Source organism: Squalius cephalus (assembly GCF_949319135.1).
Source record: "Squalius cephalus genome assembly, chromosome: 8".
NCBI classification, from domain to species: Eukaryota; Metazoa; Chordata; class Actinopteri; order Cypriniformes; family Leuciscidae; genus Squalius; species Squalius cephalus.
Genome location: NC_137129.1, coordinates 44827527 through 44848377, shown reverse-complemented (window position 1 = coordinate 44848377; position 20851 = coordinate 44827527). Strand labels below are relative to the sequence as shown.

At 40.9% G+C, this 20851-nt stretch overlaps 1 protein-coding gene and 1 long non-coding RNA gene across 2 annotated transcripts in view; both read left to right on the top strand.

Annotated features, from left to right (window-relative positions):
- Positions 1–20851, top strand: part of LOC307163783 — a 485677-nt gene that overhangs the window by 54979 nt on the left and 409847 nt on the right. The window lies entirely within an intron of this gene.
- LOC307162995 (4-galactosyl-N-acetylglucosaminide 3-alpha-L-fucosyltransferase 9-like) lies at positions 2723–3901 on the top strand (the record flags this gene model as incomplete). The annotated part of the gene is made up of 1 exon (XM_079878787.1): positions 2723–3901. The coding sequence occupies one exon, from the start codon at positions 2723–2725 to the stop codon at positions 3899–3901; it is 1179 nt and encodes a 392-aa protein (XP_079734913.1).

The following is a 20851-nucleotide window of genomic DNA, read 5'->3' as shown; positions in this document are numbered from 1 at the left end:
CAACTTCAGAGTCCCCAGTGGAAGTTAAGAAAAAGAAGAGCAAGAAAAGAAAGAAGAGAAAAGCAAGGGACGCAAATAAAAGGGGGGGGGGGGGGGGGGTATAATGTGTTACTTTGTTGTTTGAGTATACTGTAGAAAAGATAATGTTTTATTAAGATAATAAAGTGTTTTGACATTTTTTTGTAAAATAAAAAGTCAGAAATTAAATTGGATCCTTTATTGTATATTTACTGCACTTACCCTGTAACTACACAGAACAAGGGGGTAACAAGCGCCACTTTAATTTACAGCCCGCAGGAGTTACACTTACCCTGTATCTACACAGAACAAGGGGTAGGTAACAAGCGCCACTTTAATTTACAGCCCGCAGGAGTTACACTTACCCTGTAAATTCACAGTTGAAACGGGTAACAAACACTACTTACTATGTAACAATACGAAACAACACTATTTGCACAGTAATTACAGAGAAAGGTACTCTTATTAAAAAAACAAACAAAAAAACTTTTAATTACACAGTATATTTGCCCTGACATTTAAGTGTCATTGCAATACAATGTGATAAGGTAAGTATAAGTACTACATGGTACGTTTTAAATTAAAATCATAGCAAAAACTTTTTTTTTTTTTGGCTTAACGTTAAGTAGTTTAGTAAGAAAAGCCAATAAATAGCATTGCCAAAAAGTTTAATTTACAACCCACAGATGTCAAAATTACCCTGTAACTACATTGCACAAGAACATATTTTGCCAGAAATGTGATAAAAACTTTTATATACAACAGACGTACAATTTTTGCCTGGAATATATACAGAATAGGTACCTGTTAGTTTTAAAATAATTACATTATAAATAATTTGCTTGTATATCTGGTTGTACCCCTTTATTACCCAAAACTTAACATATTGTTCCCTTATACCTACACGGAGGTACACTATAATTACAGAAACGTACACCGTAATTTCGGTTTACTTACGAAGTTCTTTGCAGGTTGTATATCTGCTTGTTACCCCTTTATTACCCAAAACGTAACATATTGTTCCCTTATACCTACACGGAAGTACACTATAATTACAGAAATGTACACCGTAATTTCGGTTTACTTACGCAGTTGTTTGCGGGTCGTAATATAAAGTGTTACCGACATTTTTTATATATAGTATATGCTTATTTATTAATTTATTTCTGTCATTGTTCATTATGACATATTGACCTGTGTACTGTCCAATTGGTTTCTGCCATTGGTTTTGGGGGAAGGAGTGTCTCCATTGATGTGTTGATGTGTTGATGCGTGTCCTGTGTTGTGTTTACAATGTTGTTGGCATCTGGTGGTGCTTTTCTCTGTGTATGTTTTTTAGACATCCTTCTGCACACTCAATTTCCTTCTCTAAAAATAAATAAAGTGGTAACTTGAAACTTGAAAACTTGGAAATAAAGTGCAGTGGTGACAGGACTGGTGACTGAGGATTGTGACAAGTGAGACTTTCACAACACAAATCGACACAATGCCGAGACGTCATTCGAAACTGTAAAGAAACTTTTATTTGTGTAAACACCATAAAAACAAAAACATTGTGCTTTTGTAAAATATAGAAAACAGGATGTCACTTTCTGCCCAGTCCTGGCACCAGGACACACAATTTTGGGGCTTTTATAATTCTCAAGCGGGCTTACAAAATTCTTTCGGGGTGGGGGTGCCGACCGCAAGTCCAAGGGGGGTAATTTAACCTACTTTACTCATGTACTATTTATTTTTAATAATTTTCTTGATTTTATTATCATGGGACATGACGCGCGCAAAATGTGAATCGTTGTCCATCATTTTGCAAGCAATTTTTGATAAAGAAAAATGTCAATTCACAATATTAAAAAATATTTCCGTGGAAATATGTGAAATTTGTGGAGTGGGTCACAAAAATAACTAACGGAAACTCGGCATAAACACTAAAATTTTACCAACTCCAAACTTATACGGTAGTGAACAATAATTAATTTAATTATATATCAGTTGGAGTTCAATTATGGTTATGATGTGAGCTGAAACTACTTCTAAAGATCAATTGTCAATTGATGAAAATCAGATGAGACAGTAAAAACAACTGTCATCTCATCTCGAGAAAGATGCCATCTCAAGTCAAAAGTACAGTGCCATGAAAAATGATTCAGCCCTCAGTGCAATTGTGTCAGATACCAAATTTAGAATGTATTATAATGTTCAATAAAAGTAAAAGTAAAAATAAAAGCCAATCAAACCTATTGAAAGTAAAAAAGTATTCACACCCCTGTACATGCTAGGTTAACCTTGCTTAAGTACAAGGATTTTGTTTTATAAACATATCCATGAGCAAATCAACAGCGTTTAATTACTTCATGACCATTAATAACTTGTGTTTTGCTGGAAGAACACACACACACACACACACACACACACACACACACAATAAATTGTTAACCCTAGTAAAAAAGTTGGATGTGAGGATGTGAAAAACAAATGACAGCCTATAGTTTTATTGCCCAATCTTTGGTCCTTATAGATTCCCAACTGGTTTATATCTGTGTCTTTAAAACTGTGTACCTTCAGTTGAATTTTAAAGGGTTATGAACATATTCTTCCTGAGATAAGAAATATGTAGCTAATCAAAGCATGTCTGACACAAATCTAGAAAGATTTTAAAGAATTAAACACCAGCACTTACTCATGCTCTTTCCACAGAAGGTCATAGATGGAGTCCCAAAACTCCTCCAGATCCTGTAAGAACCTCTTCATCGCAGTGGTTTTGATGACACTTTTCTCAGCAATATTCTACGTGTATTTTGAGCCGACAGTAAACTGGTTAAACTGTCCAGCCATTCCCAAACATGATGTCTGCGGAAACATCTGCATCAATGCTCTTAAGACGCCAAATCAAATCCAAATAGTGAACAACACCTGTATGGTGAATTTCACCTCTGTCAGACACCAGTTAACACAAACAGAAGCGGCTTCATCGCAGGGAGGCGATCTAGACACCATTCTCCTGATCTGGATGTGGCCTTTTGGGCAACAGTTTGATTTAGGAATCTGTAGTTCAATGTACGACATCCACGGCTGCCACTTGACAGTCGACAAGAGTCAGTTTAACAAAGCACATGGCGTTTTATTTCATCACAGAGACATCTATGGGGACTTGTCCAACATGCCGAAACTGCCACGACCTCCATTCCAGAAATGGGTCTGGATGAACATGGAATCTCCCAGAAACTCAGGACAGCGGTCAAATCTAAACAATCTGTTTAATCTGACCATGACTTACAGACAAGATTCAGACATCATGGTCCCTTACGGGCGAATCTCAGAGAACACTGGTGGAAAGAAACATGATGAAATCCCACATAAGAATAAACTTGTTTGCTGGATTGTAAGTAACTGGAACTCATTCCATGAGCGTTCGAAATACTATGCAGAGTTTAAGGCACACATTAGTATAGAAACCTACGGACATCACTTCAACAGGCGCATTAGTGATCAAGCTTATTCAGATGTGGTGTCCAGCTGTAAATTCTACCTGTCCTTTGAGAACTCCATCCATAAAGACTACATTACAGAAAAACTGTACAACCCTCTATCTCTCGGCACTGTTCCCGTGGTCCTCGGCCCACCCAGGAAGAACTACGAGGAATTCATACCAGGAAGTGCCTTTATCCATGTGGATGACTTCAACTCCCCCAAAGAGCTAGCTGAACATCTTAAGCTTCTGGACCAAAATTATGATTTGTACAGGCGGTTCTTCACCTGGAGGGAACATTTTGTTGCAAGTGCAAGCATCTTTGGTCCTGACCAGGCCTGTCATGCTTGCGATCATATCAGAAGAAACAAGAACTATAGAGTAGTTAATGATCTTAACAGCTGGTACTGGGGTTGACAACTGATGTTAACAATAGACTTCAGTCATAGCAGATGCCTTTTTTTGTGTCAAGGACGAAAACGATGCTGTAAGGAATACACTGTAAAAAGTGCTTGAGATTGAGTTCTTGTTCTGACAATAAATCCTTGATTTCTTGACCAGCATCATTTAGCAACACAAACGTTAGTTTGGCCGTCTTAGACTAATATAAGGTTTTGTACAAAGTGAACTCTGCAATCTGAAGAAGAGAACATCTTGCAAAAGATGTAAGGTAAAACCCTTCTTTTCAATGCAATTTGCCAATTCTACATTACAGTATACTGATAAATGGTTTACAAAAATTTGTTTTGGGTATACATGAAGGCTTACTGAATTATCTTTGTTGGTACTGTTATTAAAGTAAAGTTAGCTTTTTACATGGATTGCTGACTATTATTTGTGGTGTTACTGCTATTGAGATGAATGGAAATACTAATGCAAAAATGCATAGCTCTCTCTGAGTAGCATAAACCTCCTTGGGATGCGCAAATAAACAACAATGTTCGTTAGCACCACAGAGTCAATGTGTTTCACTTTTTTCAGTGAATTAACTCATCGATGGCTCACTTACGGGTGACTAAGCAAATAAGTTTAAATAGGCGAAAGTACTTGAAAACTTAATGATTGCATGCAAGTTAGTTAAATGTGTTAAGTTTGGGCTAATCTAATTGGTATTTCTTTATGTGGTACACAAACGTTTATTTTATAAACCACATAAGACTTTAAGAAATAGAAAGACACATAAGAAAATTTGTATAGTATGTCCAAAGAGTCGATGTCATTTAGAACATTGTATTTTTATATAGCTTGATAAAAGTCATGCTTATTTCACACAAAGATAGAAAAATTGGATGAGATATTCTTTCTTGTCATGAGACAAAATTGATTTAAACAAAGCATGACAAATCAACTGAATGCAGTTCAACTTGCTTATCGCTTAAAAGACACCTACCATTATAAATATACAATCTGGAACGATCACTGAATGAATGGATGACCGAATATTACTTTACCGATCTCACGAATCTGAATAACTCTTAATCATTTCACAGATTACTCAGTTAATTCTGCTGTTCTACAAAGGTCTTTTTCCCAGGTGGGGGTGCACCATTCCTGGAGATACTGCAATACCAGGTCGATGCGTGGAGTAAAGTCCCTATTCCATCTCCCTGATCCACAAATCTATTTAATATATGGTCAACTCTCTGTAACCCCCTCCATCCCTCCTTGTCGCCTCTTCCCCATAACACTCTTTGAAGACTTTGACCTCGGCCGTCATTTTTCCCAGCAATCGTGAGAATAATCTCTCCGAACGGGGAATATGTTTTCTCAAGCACATTGTTCTCCAATTCCAAAGAACATGCTTTCCCTCTGAAATCATGCCCCAAATTACTCTGCTAAGCTCTTTTTCAAAACCTTCTAAACCCAACCCAAACAGCACTAGGTTACTTGTCTTGTTCAGCCCTCCTCATCCCTCCCACCACAAAATTACTGACCTCCAGAGTGCAACTGCATCCAGGAATGACCCAAAAGCATTCTCTATCGTCTCTTCTTGACAGCAACCAATTAAACTTTGGTGACCTGTCTGCACCATGTCTATACAACCTCTCCCTCACTGGTTAACCAAAACTGTTAACCAATTTAGATCTTTGCAAAAACGTGTTATATATGATGGTTGCTACATAGTCCTTCGTGATCTCTATATGGCCAATCTACTTTCTCCACAACCTCCACTAGTTCATCCCTGAATCAATACTACAGAGGTTTGCGCTCCAAGATCACAGACTGCTCTAGACAATAAGGCTTCCAGGCAATGAAGTTTGCCACTCTCTGATGATATTTGGTCCTGTTTGTCGACCAGGGCCTTGTTCCCATCCAATTGCTCAAAGACCTCAAAGGAAAGGCTAGCCAGAACTGAGCTAAAAACCTTGCCTTATGCACCGTCTCCAGGTGTGTTAGGTGAGCCACATAGGAAAAGACGATAATATCGATCTTCAAAGGAATAGTCAAGTCAAGTAACCTTCATTTATATAGCGCTTTAACAATATAGATTGTTTCAAAGCAGCTTTACAGTGATAATAGGAAATACATGGGACCCCCCCCCCCCACCAATCGCTACATCTGCATCCTAACCACCATTTTGGTACCATTCTTCCACAAGAAAGAAAAAACAGCTTTTCCTAACTGTCTCTCATACCAAAAAGGAACTGGAAACACATGGACTAAGTAATTCAGGCTTGGGAGAAGGTCTGCCTTCACCACCTTGAACCTTCCCCACAAAGATAGATGCCTTGAGTTCCACCTCACTATCTTTGCCTGCACTACCTTCAATCTTGCTTCCCAGTTTTCCTTAGAACTATTGCATATAGACTATCTAACCCCTAGGATTTTCAACCCTTGTGCACAGATGCTATAGCCCCCTCTTGCCTCTGTTCTATCAGCCCACTGACCAAGAAATATGACTGAGGACTTACACATGCCCCAAACACTTTGCAAAACCCATTCAGGATTTTGCCTGCCACCTCAAAATCACAATCAGGGGTCAGAAACAGGGTCATGCAAAAGCAAACGCATAAGAAGATGTTGCTCTCAATGCCACCAATAGAGGTTCCAAAGACAAAACAAAGAGAAGGGAAGACAAAGGGCACCCCTGCCATACTACTCCTAACTGTTCCACCAATGCCCATTTATCCCTACTCTACTGAAGGCCTTCCTGTAGAGTAGTTTTACCGCAGCCCTAAAGACTGGTCCAAACCCCATACGGCTCAAGCCTCCAGGAAATCATAGTTAACCCTTTCAAAGGCCTTCTCTTGATCTAAACTCAAGATGACTAAAGGAAGCTGCCGCTGCTCTGCCCAGCTGATTATGTCTCTGACTAGAGCTAAGTTCATAGAAATTGACCTGCCAGGCACCCCACAAGCCTGGTCTGGCTGAACTATTAGCCAGTGGCAGCTATTGTATCCGTTAGTTTTCTTATTATTAATCTCCCACGCCTTCTTACACTCTTGAAGTCTATGGCATCATCTAGAACGGTATGGTAAAAAGTTGTGAAATTTGGTACACAGATAGAAGACAGTCCAAACATTCACCACAGGAGATTTGGAGTCTCTAATTCAATCCCTCTAGCACCACCAACTGTCCAAATTTTCACTTACATTTATGCTATTATGCGTTTCTTAACTATTGAGCCGTAAGGGCTAGAAACAAAATAAATGTTTTCCTCTGATTCCTTTGATCAAGATGATTTGCACCCATATCTCCGCAACGCGTTAGCGTATTCAGACCAAACTTGGTACATGTCATCCCATGCATGACCTTAGGCTACATTCAACGTTTTGGTACAGTGCCACCCAGGGGCGGGGCTAGACTCTCAGTACAGTGGGGGCGGAGCTTAATCATGGGGCCCTCTGCTACCAAGTCATTTTAAAAAATTAAAACCATTAAAAAAACGTAAAATATCTGATGAATGGATATGCAATAATGTGTCACTTGTTGAGCCAAGTATGCTTATATGTTAAATAAAACACAAAGAAAAGCCACATTTTTTGATAAGTTTGTTTTGACGAACAAAGAAAACAGTTTGCCAGTCAAGTAAAAATGTTTCAGCACCACGGACAGATTCTGCAAATTCAGATGCTCCCAATATAGCCAACTGTAACGGAGCTGCCAACATTGTAAACTCCGAACCCGTGCATGAGATAGCCTATTCAAAGCAACGCAATTTCTTCATACGTTTGTGGTATAACGAAATTTTAATTTGAATTACAATGGTCATGTTTGTGCTTTTTGATTAGGAATATTTATTATGTGCAACATTTAAATTAATATTCAGAAACGGGTAAAATTACTTCTATCGTTTGTTTTTCTGATTAACTTTTATTAGATTGCAAACCAAAATAAAATGGGCCTAGGCTAGGCTACTTGATTATATTATTATTATTATTATTATTAATAATAAATTGGATGGGCTATCTCTGCTATTCTGAATTAACAGGATAGTTAATTTTTTTTCTTCTGCAGAACAAATTGTATAAAAACGAACAGCATGCGAAAAATCATAATAAAAAAAAAAATCATATAAAGATCAAGAAATCCAGAAAAAATGTTTAACAAAATTATGAAAATAAGGATAAATTATGCTTGACAGGGAACGCATCTCAAGGCCGCATGCACAAACTCATGTTGCAGTTGGAGCAGTCATCACCGAACAACAGGCAAATCAAATATTAAGCTAATTAAAGTTAGAAAAGTTCAGTGAGTGATTTTCTTTTTCTTTTGTTCTTTGATCAACATTAATGATAGCAGCGAGTATATGCTGTCAGTGCACTGATTCAGTAGACATAGGCTACTGTTTTTCTTTCTCAACCATTTAAGACAAAACCAACTGTTTACGGGGATATTTGAACTTGAAAAAAAGGTTGAATTTCCGTGGTTGAAACAACAATTCTTCTAATGTTTATTAATGTTTATTTGATGCTATAAATTAACTAGAAGGATAATTGTGTATATGAGAGACAGCTCTTTTCATGGTTGGTGAGTGCGCAGCACAGAAAACAGCGGGCATGCAGACGTGTTCTCTTACGTCTTACGCTTAAAGAATGCTATCAAGAAGAACACCGTTCATGTCCAGTGACACAAGATCGGCGGCGTTTGAGGGGCCCCTAATTGGCACGGGGCCCTGGGGCGGCCGCACCCAAGCACCCACGCTATCTCCGCTACTGGTGCCACCTAATGATCAGGAGATTTGAAAAATCATAAAACTGGTCTCTTTTGATTCAGTGCATCATGCCGAGTGGAGATTCCCATATTGACTATTGTGGGCGTCTTGTGAGACATTTTTTAACTTGGTATGTGTCATCGGGACCATGCCCTGAGGGTATTCAAAAAGTTTCGAGACAGTGCCACCTTGTGGTCAAAAGTTATAATGAAATTTCCAAAAATTATTTTGACTTTTGAACAATGATACCAATTATGCCATATTTGCATACTTGCTGTCCACCATTTTGAATTTCTTTGAAAACCACACTTTTTCAAGTTTCTCCAAGACCGTTGGTCTGATTTTCACCAAAATTAGCTCAGATCATCTTCAGACCATGTCGGCAAAAAGTTATAAAAAGTTTTTGATAGACCAAAACGTTCTCAAGTGTAGCAAATTAGCTCTAAAGAATTATTAATAATCATAACTTGTTATAATTGATTATGAATATTTGGATTAGTTAATAGAATTAACTTAATGTAGTAAAATTAATATTACAATCAATCAACCTGTTCATCCCGTGAACACTCAGCGTTAATTGTTTATTCATTCTAAGAAATATTAATGTCTAAATATTAAAGACATAATGGGAAATGTCTTTCTTACTGTACAGTACTACTAAGAGCCTGTAGTCAAAATCTAAATCGTAAAATAAACTTTGTTGCAAGCCGAGAATCAGAACCAAATACGTATTGTGCACAAGTTTTATTAACTAAATCACAAACATAACTAAACTAAACACACACACATACATGCATAGGTAAAATGGTGAGTGACAGAAGCAGGAAATGGAACTATGGAAAAGATCCATTTAACTATGAAAAGAACCAGCAGCTTATTTTCAGAGCACCTCATTAAATGTATACTGTATAAATGTATCTATTTAGGGATATTGATGGTCCCATGAGTAGGGTTGCCAACCATTCCGTATAATATGGAATCGTCCCGCATTTGACACATAAAAGTCTTGTTCCGTATTGAACTGATACGGAACGCACTTTGTTCCGTATTTTTGAGAATCAATTCAGTGCAAATCCATGACAGACACATAGCTTCTAATATATGTCAGACTATGAACGAAGACATTTGTAGGCTATGATAAGAAAAAAACCCGACGGTGCGGTAGATACTAATTTCTCCCCCTGTTTGTCTATGATCAGAGTAGCGTTTTTAACATCTTGGAACATCATCAGAGAATGCCCTTTTAATTGGTCGTTTCAGTCATTGTGAGTCACGTATCGTAGCAACGATGACGACAAGTGACAACAGCGGGAAATGTAAAAATGACTACCTCCGAGCAGCCGGCGAAAAAGAAAAGAGCACAAAAATATAGAATTGAATGGGAAAATGACTACCCATGGCTGGAATGCGTGAGGGACAATGAATACAAGGCCAATTGTACCATATGTCGTCGCGTTTTTTCTGTTTGTCACGGCGGAGTGTGTGATATTAAGCAGCACGCATCAGGAGATAATCTAATAATTCTATGGAATAAGTTCGCACACAAGGCTACAGAATACTGTTGTGTTTATTTTTCTTCAAATGCAGTCTAAGCCGATGAGTTTTGAATGTTATATGTTGTATTTGTTTAAGTTAAAAATAAAACGTATTATAAACTAAACAAATCCATGGTTCATTGTTGGCAAAATGATCATGATAGCCTTTATTATTTCACATCTATGTGGTTCAGTCTTGTATATTGATTAGGCCTACTTTTCTATTTTATAAATATATAGGTCTAATAAGTTGTATTATAATATATGCTATAATGTATGAAATATATTTATCTAAATGTATCAATTAGTTTCCACAATATTCACCAGAAGTCATGGTCAAGCAACAGACGTCATAGTCAAGCAACAGACCTCAATGCACCACAATGGAAATAAGCCCTAGGGCTTTATGGTGTTTTCCTGACCTGACCTGTTTTGTTTCTTTTTAATGTATGGTGCAAAGCTGTATCGTATTTTAAACAAAAGGGTCAAATAAAATAAATCAATCACTCTGCAAACGCTGCTTTAAATAATGTCAAATCTGGCTAAGCACTTGTCACTAAGTCACTTGCTCATCCTGACTTGTTCAAAGAGTTCAGAGATCGACAGGTGTGAGTCCATCATTCAACTGATTTAATTTAGACTTTTATTCACAGCACTGATCAGCGCACATACATAAGAGCTTATCAATTAAATATGATACGGTAAACACGAAAGCTCAAATGTGCTTGCATGACATGCTAGAACCAATGAAGTTTAGGTCTCATAATCTTTGCACTTTCAAACAATCATATATTAATTGAATTTTAATGAATAAAGAGATTAGTGATATTCATTTTAATATTAGTGATAGTAAAATGAATGGCATATCACTGCCTCTGTGGCGACCCCTAGAGGAAGCAGCCGAGAGAGAGCGTTAATATGAATGTTGGAATAATACTTTACAATTAAGCTACATTCATTAGGTAACCTGACCTAACAGTATTATATCATTTAATCAGTCATTTATATTTAAATATACTAATACATGTTTTAGCATGTTAACATTACTTTATGCAACTAATATGAACCCAAACACAAACCAAACAGTAACCAAACCAAGATGAATAAATGCTATAAATGTTGATAATTCTCTGTTGATGCATGACAGCTAATGGTTTACATGTCATTTCATTATTCTATTATTCTATTAGTAATGTATATTAATCTATTAGTATAGATATTAACCTATGTTAATTGTATCATTTCAGGTTTTTTTTTTTTTTTTTCAAAATCAACATTTAACATATGTTCCCTGACTGTAGTTTAAAAAATTTTTTTTTTTTACATTTTGATACTTTTTGTTTGCACATCCGGTACTGCAGAGTTTCAAGCAGTGTTTTTTTAATAAAATTGTTTCAATTCACTTAAATTTTGAGGCTGATTATTAGTCACCTGTGCAGGCCAGCTGACAGTCTTGCCTGGGCCCGGGACGAGATCATCTTAACAATGATGCCCCCCCCCCCCCCCCCCCGCGCCCAGATCTCTCCTTTTCCCTTGCTCTTCCTCTCCTCTGCATTAACTATGTTAACAAATACATCTTTTGATTTCAATAATGTAGGCTATTAGTAGCCTGAATATAAAAATTTATATTAACAATGCTGTAGAAGTGCAGTTTATTAATAGTATGTTAACTAATGTAGTTAACTAGAGTTTAATAAATGGAACATTATTGTAAAGTGTTACCGATTTTTTTTATACACCACTTCAGTGTTGGACAGATCAGTTGTTTTAACCCTTATTAAAGTGAATGGCTCAAAGGAGTCATTCGTTTGTGTATCGGACGTGTCATTACCCAGCAAACATCGGTCCGACGGCAACGTCGTGTCCCTGGCCAAAAATAGTCGCGGTAGGACGGCATAAATCGGTAAAAATATGTAACACAGAACATTTCCTAAAAATGCATTCAGATACATTTGTACATGTCTACAGTACTCTGGGGTTGCATGTATAATTGTTATTTAGACTTTTAGCTATGTGTAGTTCAATATATAGTGTATCGGGTGAGAGGACGTCACATGGCGACGTCTTTTACACGTGCATTCATGACCCTCTATGAAATCCTTGTGAAATATGCAAAAGCTGTGCTTAATCCTTGCATGGTTAATACTGCAATAATTAATTTAATTGCCCAAGTAGTTTTTAAGAGGTTGTGAAGACGTCCATTGACGTCCTTTACATGTCTAGTCAAGCAAGACAGAAAAAAACAGGAATTATCTTTATATGAAATACGCGATTTGTATACAAAGTAAATATATTTACTTTATCTTGTTTAAATAAATTATAATCACAAAGTGCCCAGTGTGGTTAAGTGATTGCAAAGTTGCATTGTTGTGTTGACGAATTACTAAAAATCTGCTGTTGGGTAAGTACATTTTGTATTATAAATGTAACATTAGACATTCTCTGCTTCAACAGAGTACCCGCCTTCAATGAACTTAACGCTTGTCAATGGAGAGGGCCCAGACTCTTTGTACAGATTAAATATACGAGAGTCTAGTAGAACCAGGCTAATTTTTTTCTACCAAAATTTGAGACCAAATTTTGTTATAGTTCGCGCTGGCGCGACCGCAACATTTGCCCAGCAGCGAATGTTAAAAAAAAAAAGAAAGCGGAACGAAACTGCGCTACTCGTTTGTGCTTACGGACCTTTTATTAGTTCGGACCATTTCGGATATTTCAGTCAGGAGGTGTTTTTTCATAAATGTTAACATAATATCCCAAAACGTTTATGTGATTTACTGTGTTTATATCTTACACTACCATAAAATCAACTATTTGTGCAGGTGAGGTTAATGCACAATGAAAATAGGCAAGTATCAAGGAGACTAACTTTACCTGATTCCTCACCTATGGCCTCAGCTTTAAATTAAGCTTTATGGCCGTGCCTTTTTGCATAATGAATATAAATCCTGTCTGTATGCAAAGAACGAATCTTCAGTTTTTGATCATATTTGGAATGTATTGTGAGTGTATTATTGTCACTTGGAGGGCAGTTTATGTGCTCTATTAACTCAGTCAATGGCTCAGGTTTGCTCTGTTACAAAGTTGCTCTCTAACCATACTCTAAGATTACCAATTTTGTAATCACTTCAGTGAAATTTTTAAAACGTGATTTAGTTTGTTGTACTTGACGAAATTACATGAAGTTGCAATTTTTCTTTCAGGGTCACATAACGAACAGCCATCCGTCAGACGTAGAATTCAGGAATCTTCCTAATGTTGTCTTGCCTCTTGACCGCTGCATTCGGGAGAGAGCACAGAAGTGAGGGTATGTGTGTTAATGGTCTTTTCCAGCCATGGGGTTGTCCTATCCAAAATTTACATTTACATTTTACAAATCTTTACATTTTGAAATAGCTGGCACCAGACCCTCAAGGAGCGCTTACCTCATGTCAACTGAAAGTAAGAAATATTATATATTTCTAATTATTGTGAACAGCGTGATTTTTGTTTTGTTTTGTAAGGTAAAATCAGAGATTGATTTGGTAAATATGGATGATGCTCAAAGACTGAGCTGGCTGTTCACATGTGAAACATAAATTAGCCAATTATCTTGAGAAAGCTCTTTATCGAGATGATCTGTAGATGAGGATTTGTTAGTATATGCTGTGTGTTTGTGTGTGTGTATATGTGTATGTATATATTTTGTGGCGAGGGGGGCGTGGTTTTGCGGAGTCTGTAGCGGGAGAGAGAGGACGGAGCAGAGCGGAGCGTAAGTAGGTCAAGTGCAGATGATGAACACCTGTGTCTGATTGCAGTAATTGGCGTGGAGAGACCGGATATAAGCCGGAGCGCGACAGAGAGAGAGAGAGAGAGAGACGAGCTGGGACCTCGTTGCGTGCGGCTGGAAGCTGAGAAAACGACCAAAGAGAATTCTGAGTTATTGAATGTTTGTTGCTGTGCATGTGTAGCAGACTTCAAGTGGTAACCACAGGACACCATGGAAACACGACCACACAACGATTGAAGTGATGATACTCTGGGATATTTATTCACCTTAAACAGAGTAGTGAGGCACAATTAGGGACATTCGAGAAGGCCTACTCTCTCATTCCTCCGCTTCCCCGTCTGCATACACCATGCGTCTGAGCGCGAACACTTCACAAAGGCATTATATAGCATTTAACATGTAAACAATGGTGCTGAATTACCCCACATAACAGGACAGCACTCACAGGGAAAATAAATGGAAATAAAATAAAACATTTGAGAAGGTTAACATACACACATTAAATTCACTTAAATGCACATATAAATGTTCTTTAAACTTATTGTTGAACTACTGTGTGTATAATAAAGTTCCTTTTTTACACAAACAGTCTCATTGCATGAAGATATACACAAGGCATTTTAGTATGAAATTAGCCCTAGTATATACTGGAGGTAACGTTACACAACTATCAAGTTTAACTCACACTTTACATAGTAAACAGTCAAATGAAAGTTCACAAATTGGAAAAACATACCTTAAACAGAGTAGTGAGGCACAATTAGGGACATTCGAGAAGGCCTACTCTCTCATTCCTGCATTGAAAGACGCACGTGAAAATGAGGCTCTAACTTTAACACGGTTAAAAGAGCAACTTACAAAGAAAATAATCGAATCACACTGATACACATTATGACATAACCTCTTAACAGTGTTTTGACATCATAAATAAAGTGATTTCATTACCGAATATCAGTCAATACAAGACAAATAGAAGAGAGAAAAACTACCTCCGCTTCCCCGTCTGCATACACCATGCGTCTAAGCGCGAACACTTAAAGGAGAAGCGATATAGTTTCCGTAGGTGTCCCACTAATTAAAGCCCCACATACAACAATTGATAGGAACTCTCGATCGGAACCATTGAGAACAGTACATTGAAAACAAGTTTTGCTGAAGTTAACAGTATATACATTTCTTATTACACATAAAATAAAAATAAAAATTAAATTAAATAAAAAACTCAAATGCCTAAACTGAACGGCTACACATGTACACGGTGAACGCGCTTTGTGCGCACCTTTTGTTTATTTTTGAGAAACGTGAATAAAACGAGAGTCCCAGCTCAAGCCGACCCTGTCTTCTTCCTTCCTTATTAATATTGAACTGAACCTCATCACACTGGTGCCGAAACCCGGGAAGGAAGAAGATCGCCGCCGCCATGCAGTCCCCGCCAGGTACACCATTTGCGGACATCATCCAGTCGCTCGCCGGTCTTCACCAAGAGCAACACCAACATCTGCTGGCGATCAAGGAGGAGCAGGATAAACGCTTCGAGGCGCTCCTCCGATCCCAGCAGGAAGACCGCGAGCTGTTCCAGAGCTGGGTAGACCGGGAGGTTCGGGCCATCCCCGCATCTAAGGACAGTACATCTCCTCAGCCGCTCAACAAGATGGGGCCTCACGATGATCCGGAGGCCTTCCTGGATTTATTCGGGAAATCGGCAGAGGCTCGGGGATGGCCCACCGAGGACTGGCCAATGCGGCTGATCCCCCTGCTGTCAGGAGAAGCGCAGGTAGCCGCACACCAACTGCCAGTCCAAAACCTCCTGGTCTACCAGGACCTCAAACGTGCCATCCTCCAGCGGGTCGGTCGGACGCCGGAGCAACATCGCCAGTGGTTCAGGACCCTTACCCTGGAAGAGTCCGGCTGACCCTTCGTGATGGCACAGCAGCTCCGGGACTCCTGCCGCAAATGGCCGACAGTAGCGATGTCGAGGATATGATCGATCGTGTGGTACTGGAGCAGTTCGTGGCCAGGCTGCCTAGGAAGACTGCGCAGTGGGTCCAGTGCCACCGCCCGACGTCGCTGAACCAGGCCATCCAGCTGGCGGAGGACCAGATGGTGGCGTGCCCAGGGGTCGGTGACCCTCTACCATCCGCATCTCTCTCTCTCTCTCTCTCTCCCCCTCCCCTCTCTCACTCCAAACCTGTTCCCCTTCCTAGGTCCCGTTGAGGGCTCCCGCCGAAGCCAACGCCCAGGTGGAGAACGGGTTACTCGGCGGAGCCAACAGCTGCACCCAGGGTTCCTCCCAGGGGAGGGAGTTCGACCTCGGGATTCTTCACACCGCCCACTCCATCACCGCTCTCTCCACGCCAATCGCTTGACCCACTTCCTGCCGCCAGGGCGGCGGTAAAGTCTGGGCCGGCCTGTTGGCGTTGTGGGGACCCAGGACATTTTATTGACAGATGTCCAGTGATGGAGGTGGGGACACTGATCCGGGTCCCCGACGCGCCACAGGCTGCCCTCGATCAAGCTGGCCTATACCAAATACCAGTGAGTATCAAGGGGGGTACATATCAGGCTCTGGTGGATTCAGGATGTAACCAATCCTCCATCCATCAAAGTCTGATTCAACCTAGGGCATTGGATAATAGCCGCATGGTTAAAGTTCGGTGTGTGCACGGGGAAGTGGTGAATTATCCTATTTTGCCTGTGGATATTCAATTCAGGGGAGAAAAGCATAGAATAGAGGTGGCAGTTAATCCGCACCTCCGGCATCCGATAATTTTGGGTACTAATTGGCCCTCATTCAATAAATTATTGGGATATTTATGTTCGGATGCCTCTTGGGGGAAAAGAGAGAAGAGTAGAATAGCGGTTGCACAGTTGGGAGAAGCTGAACCGGAACCTCCGGAGCCTGTTTCAGGGGAACAGAGTGCTCTGGAGCAAAACATCCTCCCTGAGCATGATGATTTTCCCCTGGAACAGTCACGGGATGAAACGCTGAAAAATGCCTTTGATCAGGTTCGTTCTATCGACGGTCAGCTTCTTCGTCCTGAACAACCGCTCTCCTATCCTTATTTTTCAATTTTAAAAGATAAGTTGTATCGGGTGATCCAAGACGCCCAGACAAAGCAAGATACAACCCAGTTACTGATACCTAGAAGCCGTCGGGAAATGCTTTTCCAGGCGGCTCATTGTAATCCAATGGCCGGGCATTTAGGACAAACGGCTACACTAAACCGTCTCATGGCCCGGTTCTTTTGGCCGGGCATTCACGAGAACGTGCGCAGGTGGTGCGCGTCTTGTCGTGAATGTCAGTTGGTGAACCCACCGGCCACCCCAAAAGCACCATTGTGCCCCCTAACATTAATGCAGGTCCCCTTCGAACGAATTGGTATGGACCTCATCGGGCCATTAGAACGGTCAACGCGAGGACACCGCTTTGCATTAGTTCTGGTGGATTATGCAACGCGGTATCCTGAAGCAGTGCCTCTCCGCACTATTTCTGCTAAGAGTGTGGCGAGCGCACTGTTTCAATTAATCTCCCGGGTGGGGATTCCGAAAGAAATCCTCACCGATCAGGGCACGGCGTTTATGTCACGTACTATTCGCGAGCTTTACGAATTGTTGGGCATTAAATCGATTCGAACAAGTGTCTATCACCCACAGACAGACGGGCTGGTCGAACAGTTTAACCGCACGTTAAAATCCATGATTCGTAAGTTCGTACAGGAAGACGCCAAAAATTGGGATAAGTGGTTAGAACCCCTCTTGTTCGCTGTACGGGAGGTCCCGCAAGCCTCCACGGGGTTTTCCCCCTTCGAGCTTCTCTATGGACGTCAGCCCCGTGGGGTGTTAGATGTCCTTAGAGAGACTTGGGAGGACGGACCTTCTAATAGCAAAAATGAAATTCAATATGTCATGGACCTGAGAACAAAACTCCACACTTTGGGGCGGCTATCAATGGAGAATTTGTTACAGGCACAGGACAAGCAGAGTCGGTTGTACAACAGGGGGGCTAGACTACGTCAATTCGCACCGTGAGATAAAGTGCTTGTATTACTCCCTACTTCTAGTTCAAAATTACTCGCGAAGTGGCAAGGACCCTTCAAGGTTACACGGCGAGTTGGTGATCTCAACTATGAGGTAGCTCGAACGGATAGGGGCGGAGCACATCAAATATATCACCTCAACCTGCTTAAAAAATGGTCTGAGGCGGAGTCAGTGATACTGGCGACGGTAGTGAGTGGGGAGGAGGATCTCGGTCCAGAAGTGAGTTCAAAGTCCCAATCTCTCGCTCTGGCCCCTGGAGGAGACCACCTCTCACCCTCGCAGCTCACTGACATAAAATCAATACAAGCAGATTTTGCTGATGTGTTTTCACCCCTGCCTGGTCGAACGAATGTCATTCAGCACCATGTTGAGACTGAGCCGGGCGTGGTTGTTCGCAGCCGGCCGTATAGATTACCAGAACACAAGAAAAAAGTGGTTCAAAGTGAATTAGAAGCGATGCTAGAAATGGGAGCAATAGAAGAATCCAGCAGTGACTGGGCGAGCCCGATAGTTTTAGTTCCTAAAACGGACGGCTCAGTACGGTTCTGTGTGGATTACAGAAAGGTGAATGCTGTGTCGAAATTCGACGCATATCCAATGCCTAGGGTTGACGAATTGCTTGATCGACTAGGCACTGCTCGTTTTTATTCGACACTGGACTTAACTAAGGGTTATTGGCAGATCCCCTTGTCTCCCATGACCAAAGAAAAAACAGCTTTCACAACGCCGTTCGGATTACACCAATTTGTTACTCTTCCGTTCGGGCTGTTCGGGGCTCCGGCCACCTTTCAGCGTCTGATGGACAGAATTCTCCGGCCGCATGCTGCATATGCCGCTGCATACCTGGATGATATCATCATTTATAGTGGTGATTGGCAGCGACATATGCAGCATTTGCGAACTGTCCTGAAGACGCTGAGAAGAGCTGGGCTCACGGCCAATCCGAAGAAGTGTGCAATTGGGCGGGTGGAAGTAAGATATCTGGGTTTCCACTTGGGTCATGGACAGGTGCGTCCACAAATTGACAAGACGGCAGCAGTTGCGACTTGTCCAAGACCCAAGACCAAAAAGGAGGTTAGACAGTTCCTGGGGCTGGCAGGTTATTATAGAAGGTTTGTACCTAATTTTTCGGACACTGCCAGCCCGCTGACTGATTTAACTAAAAAGGAAGCACCAGATAGGGTCCAGTGGACGGAGCAGTGTCAGCAGGCTTTCACCCAGATAAAGGCTGCTCTGTGTGGCGGTCCGCTCTTAAATGCTCCTGACTTTTCTCTCCCCTTTATCCTACAGACAGACGCGTCGGACAGGGGGTTGGGCGCTGTCCTGTCCCAGGAGGTGGAGGGTGAAGAGCGGCCGGTGCTGTACATCAGTCGAAAGCTCTCTAAGAGAGAGACGATGTACAGCACCATAGAGAAGGAGTGTTTGGCCATCAGATGGGCCGTTCTCACCCTCCGCTATTACCTCCTGGGGCGGGAGTTCACCCTCTGTTCGGACCACGCTCCCCTGCAATGGCTCCACCGCATGAAGGATACCAACGCGCGGATCACTCGTTGGTATCTAGCTTTACAGCCTTTTAAGTTCCAGGTGATCCACAGGCCGGGTGTACAGATGGCTGTGGCTGACTTTCTCTCCAGGAGGAGGGGGGGGGGAGGCTGCAGACCGGATGGCTCCCCGGCCTGAGTCGGGCGGTGGGGGTATGTGGCGAGGGGGGCGTGGTTTTGCGGAGTCTGTAGCGGGAGAGAGAGGACGGAGCAGAGCGGAGCGTAAGTAGGTCAAGTGCAGATGATGAACACCTGTGTCTGATTGCAGTAATTGGCGTGGAGAGACCGGATATAAGCCGGAGCGCGACAGAGAGAGAGAGAGAGAGAGACGAGCTGGGACCTCGTTGCGTGCGGCTGGAAGCTGAGAAAACGACCAAAGAGAATTCTGAGTTATTGAATGTTTGTTGCTGTGCATGTGTAGCAGACTTCAAGTGGTAACCACAGGACACCATGGAAACACGACCACACAACGATTGAAGTGATGATACTCTGGGATATTTATTCACCTTAAACAGAGTAGTGAGGCACAATTAGGGACATTCGAGAAGGCCTACTCTCTCATTCCTCCGCTTCCCCGTCTGCATACACCATGCGTCTGAGCGCGAACACTTCACAAAGGCATTATATAGCATTTAACATGTAAACAATGGTGCTGAATTACCCCACATAACAGGACAGCACTCACAGGGAAAATAAATGGAAATAAAATAAAACATTTGAGAAGGTTAACATACACACATTAAATTCACTTAAATGCACATATAAATGTTCTTTAAACTTATTGTTGAACTACTGTGTGTATAATAAAGTTCCTTTTTTACACAAACAGTCTCATTGCATGAAGATATACACAAGGCATTTTAGTATGAAATTAGCCCTAGTATATACTGGAGGTAACGTTACACAACTATCAAGTTTAACTCACACTTTACATAGTAAACAGTCAAATGAAAGTTCACAAATTGGAAAAACATACCTTAAACAGAGTAGTGAGGCACAATTAGGGACATTCGAGAAGGCCTACTCTCTCATTCCTGCATTGAAAGACGCACGTGAAAATGAGGCTCTAACTTTAACACGGTTAAAAGAGCAACTTACAAAGAAAATAATCGAATCACACTGATACACATTATGACATAACCTCTTAACAGTGTTTTGACATCATAAATAAAGTGATTTCATTACCGAATATCAGTCAATACAAGACAAATAGAAGAGAGAAAAACTACCTCCGCTTCCCCGTCTGCATACACCATGCGTCTAAGCGCGAACACTTAAAGGAGAAGCGATATAGTTTCCGTAGGTGTCCCACTAATTAAAGCCCCACAT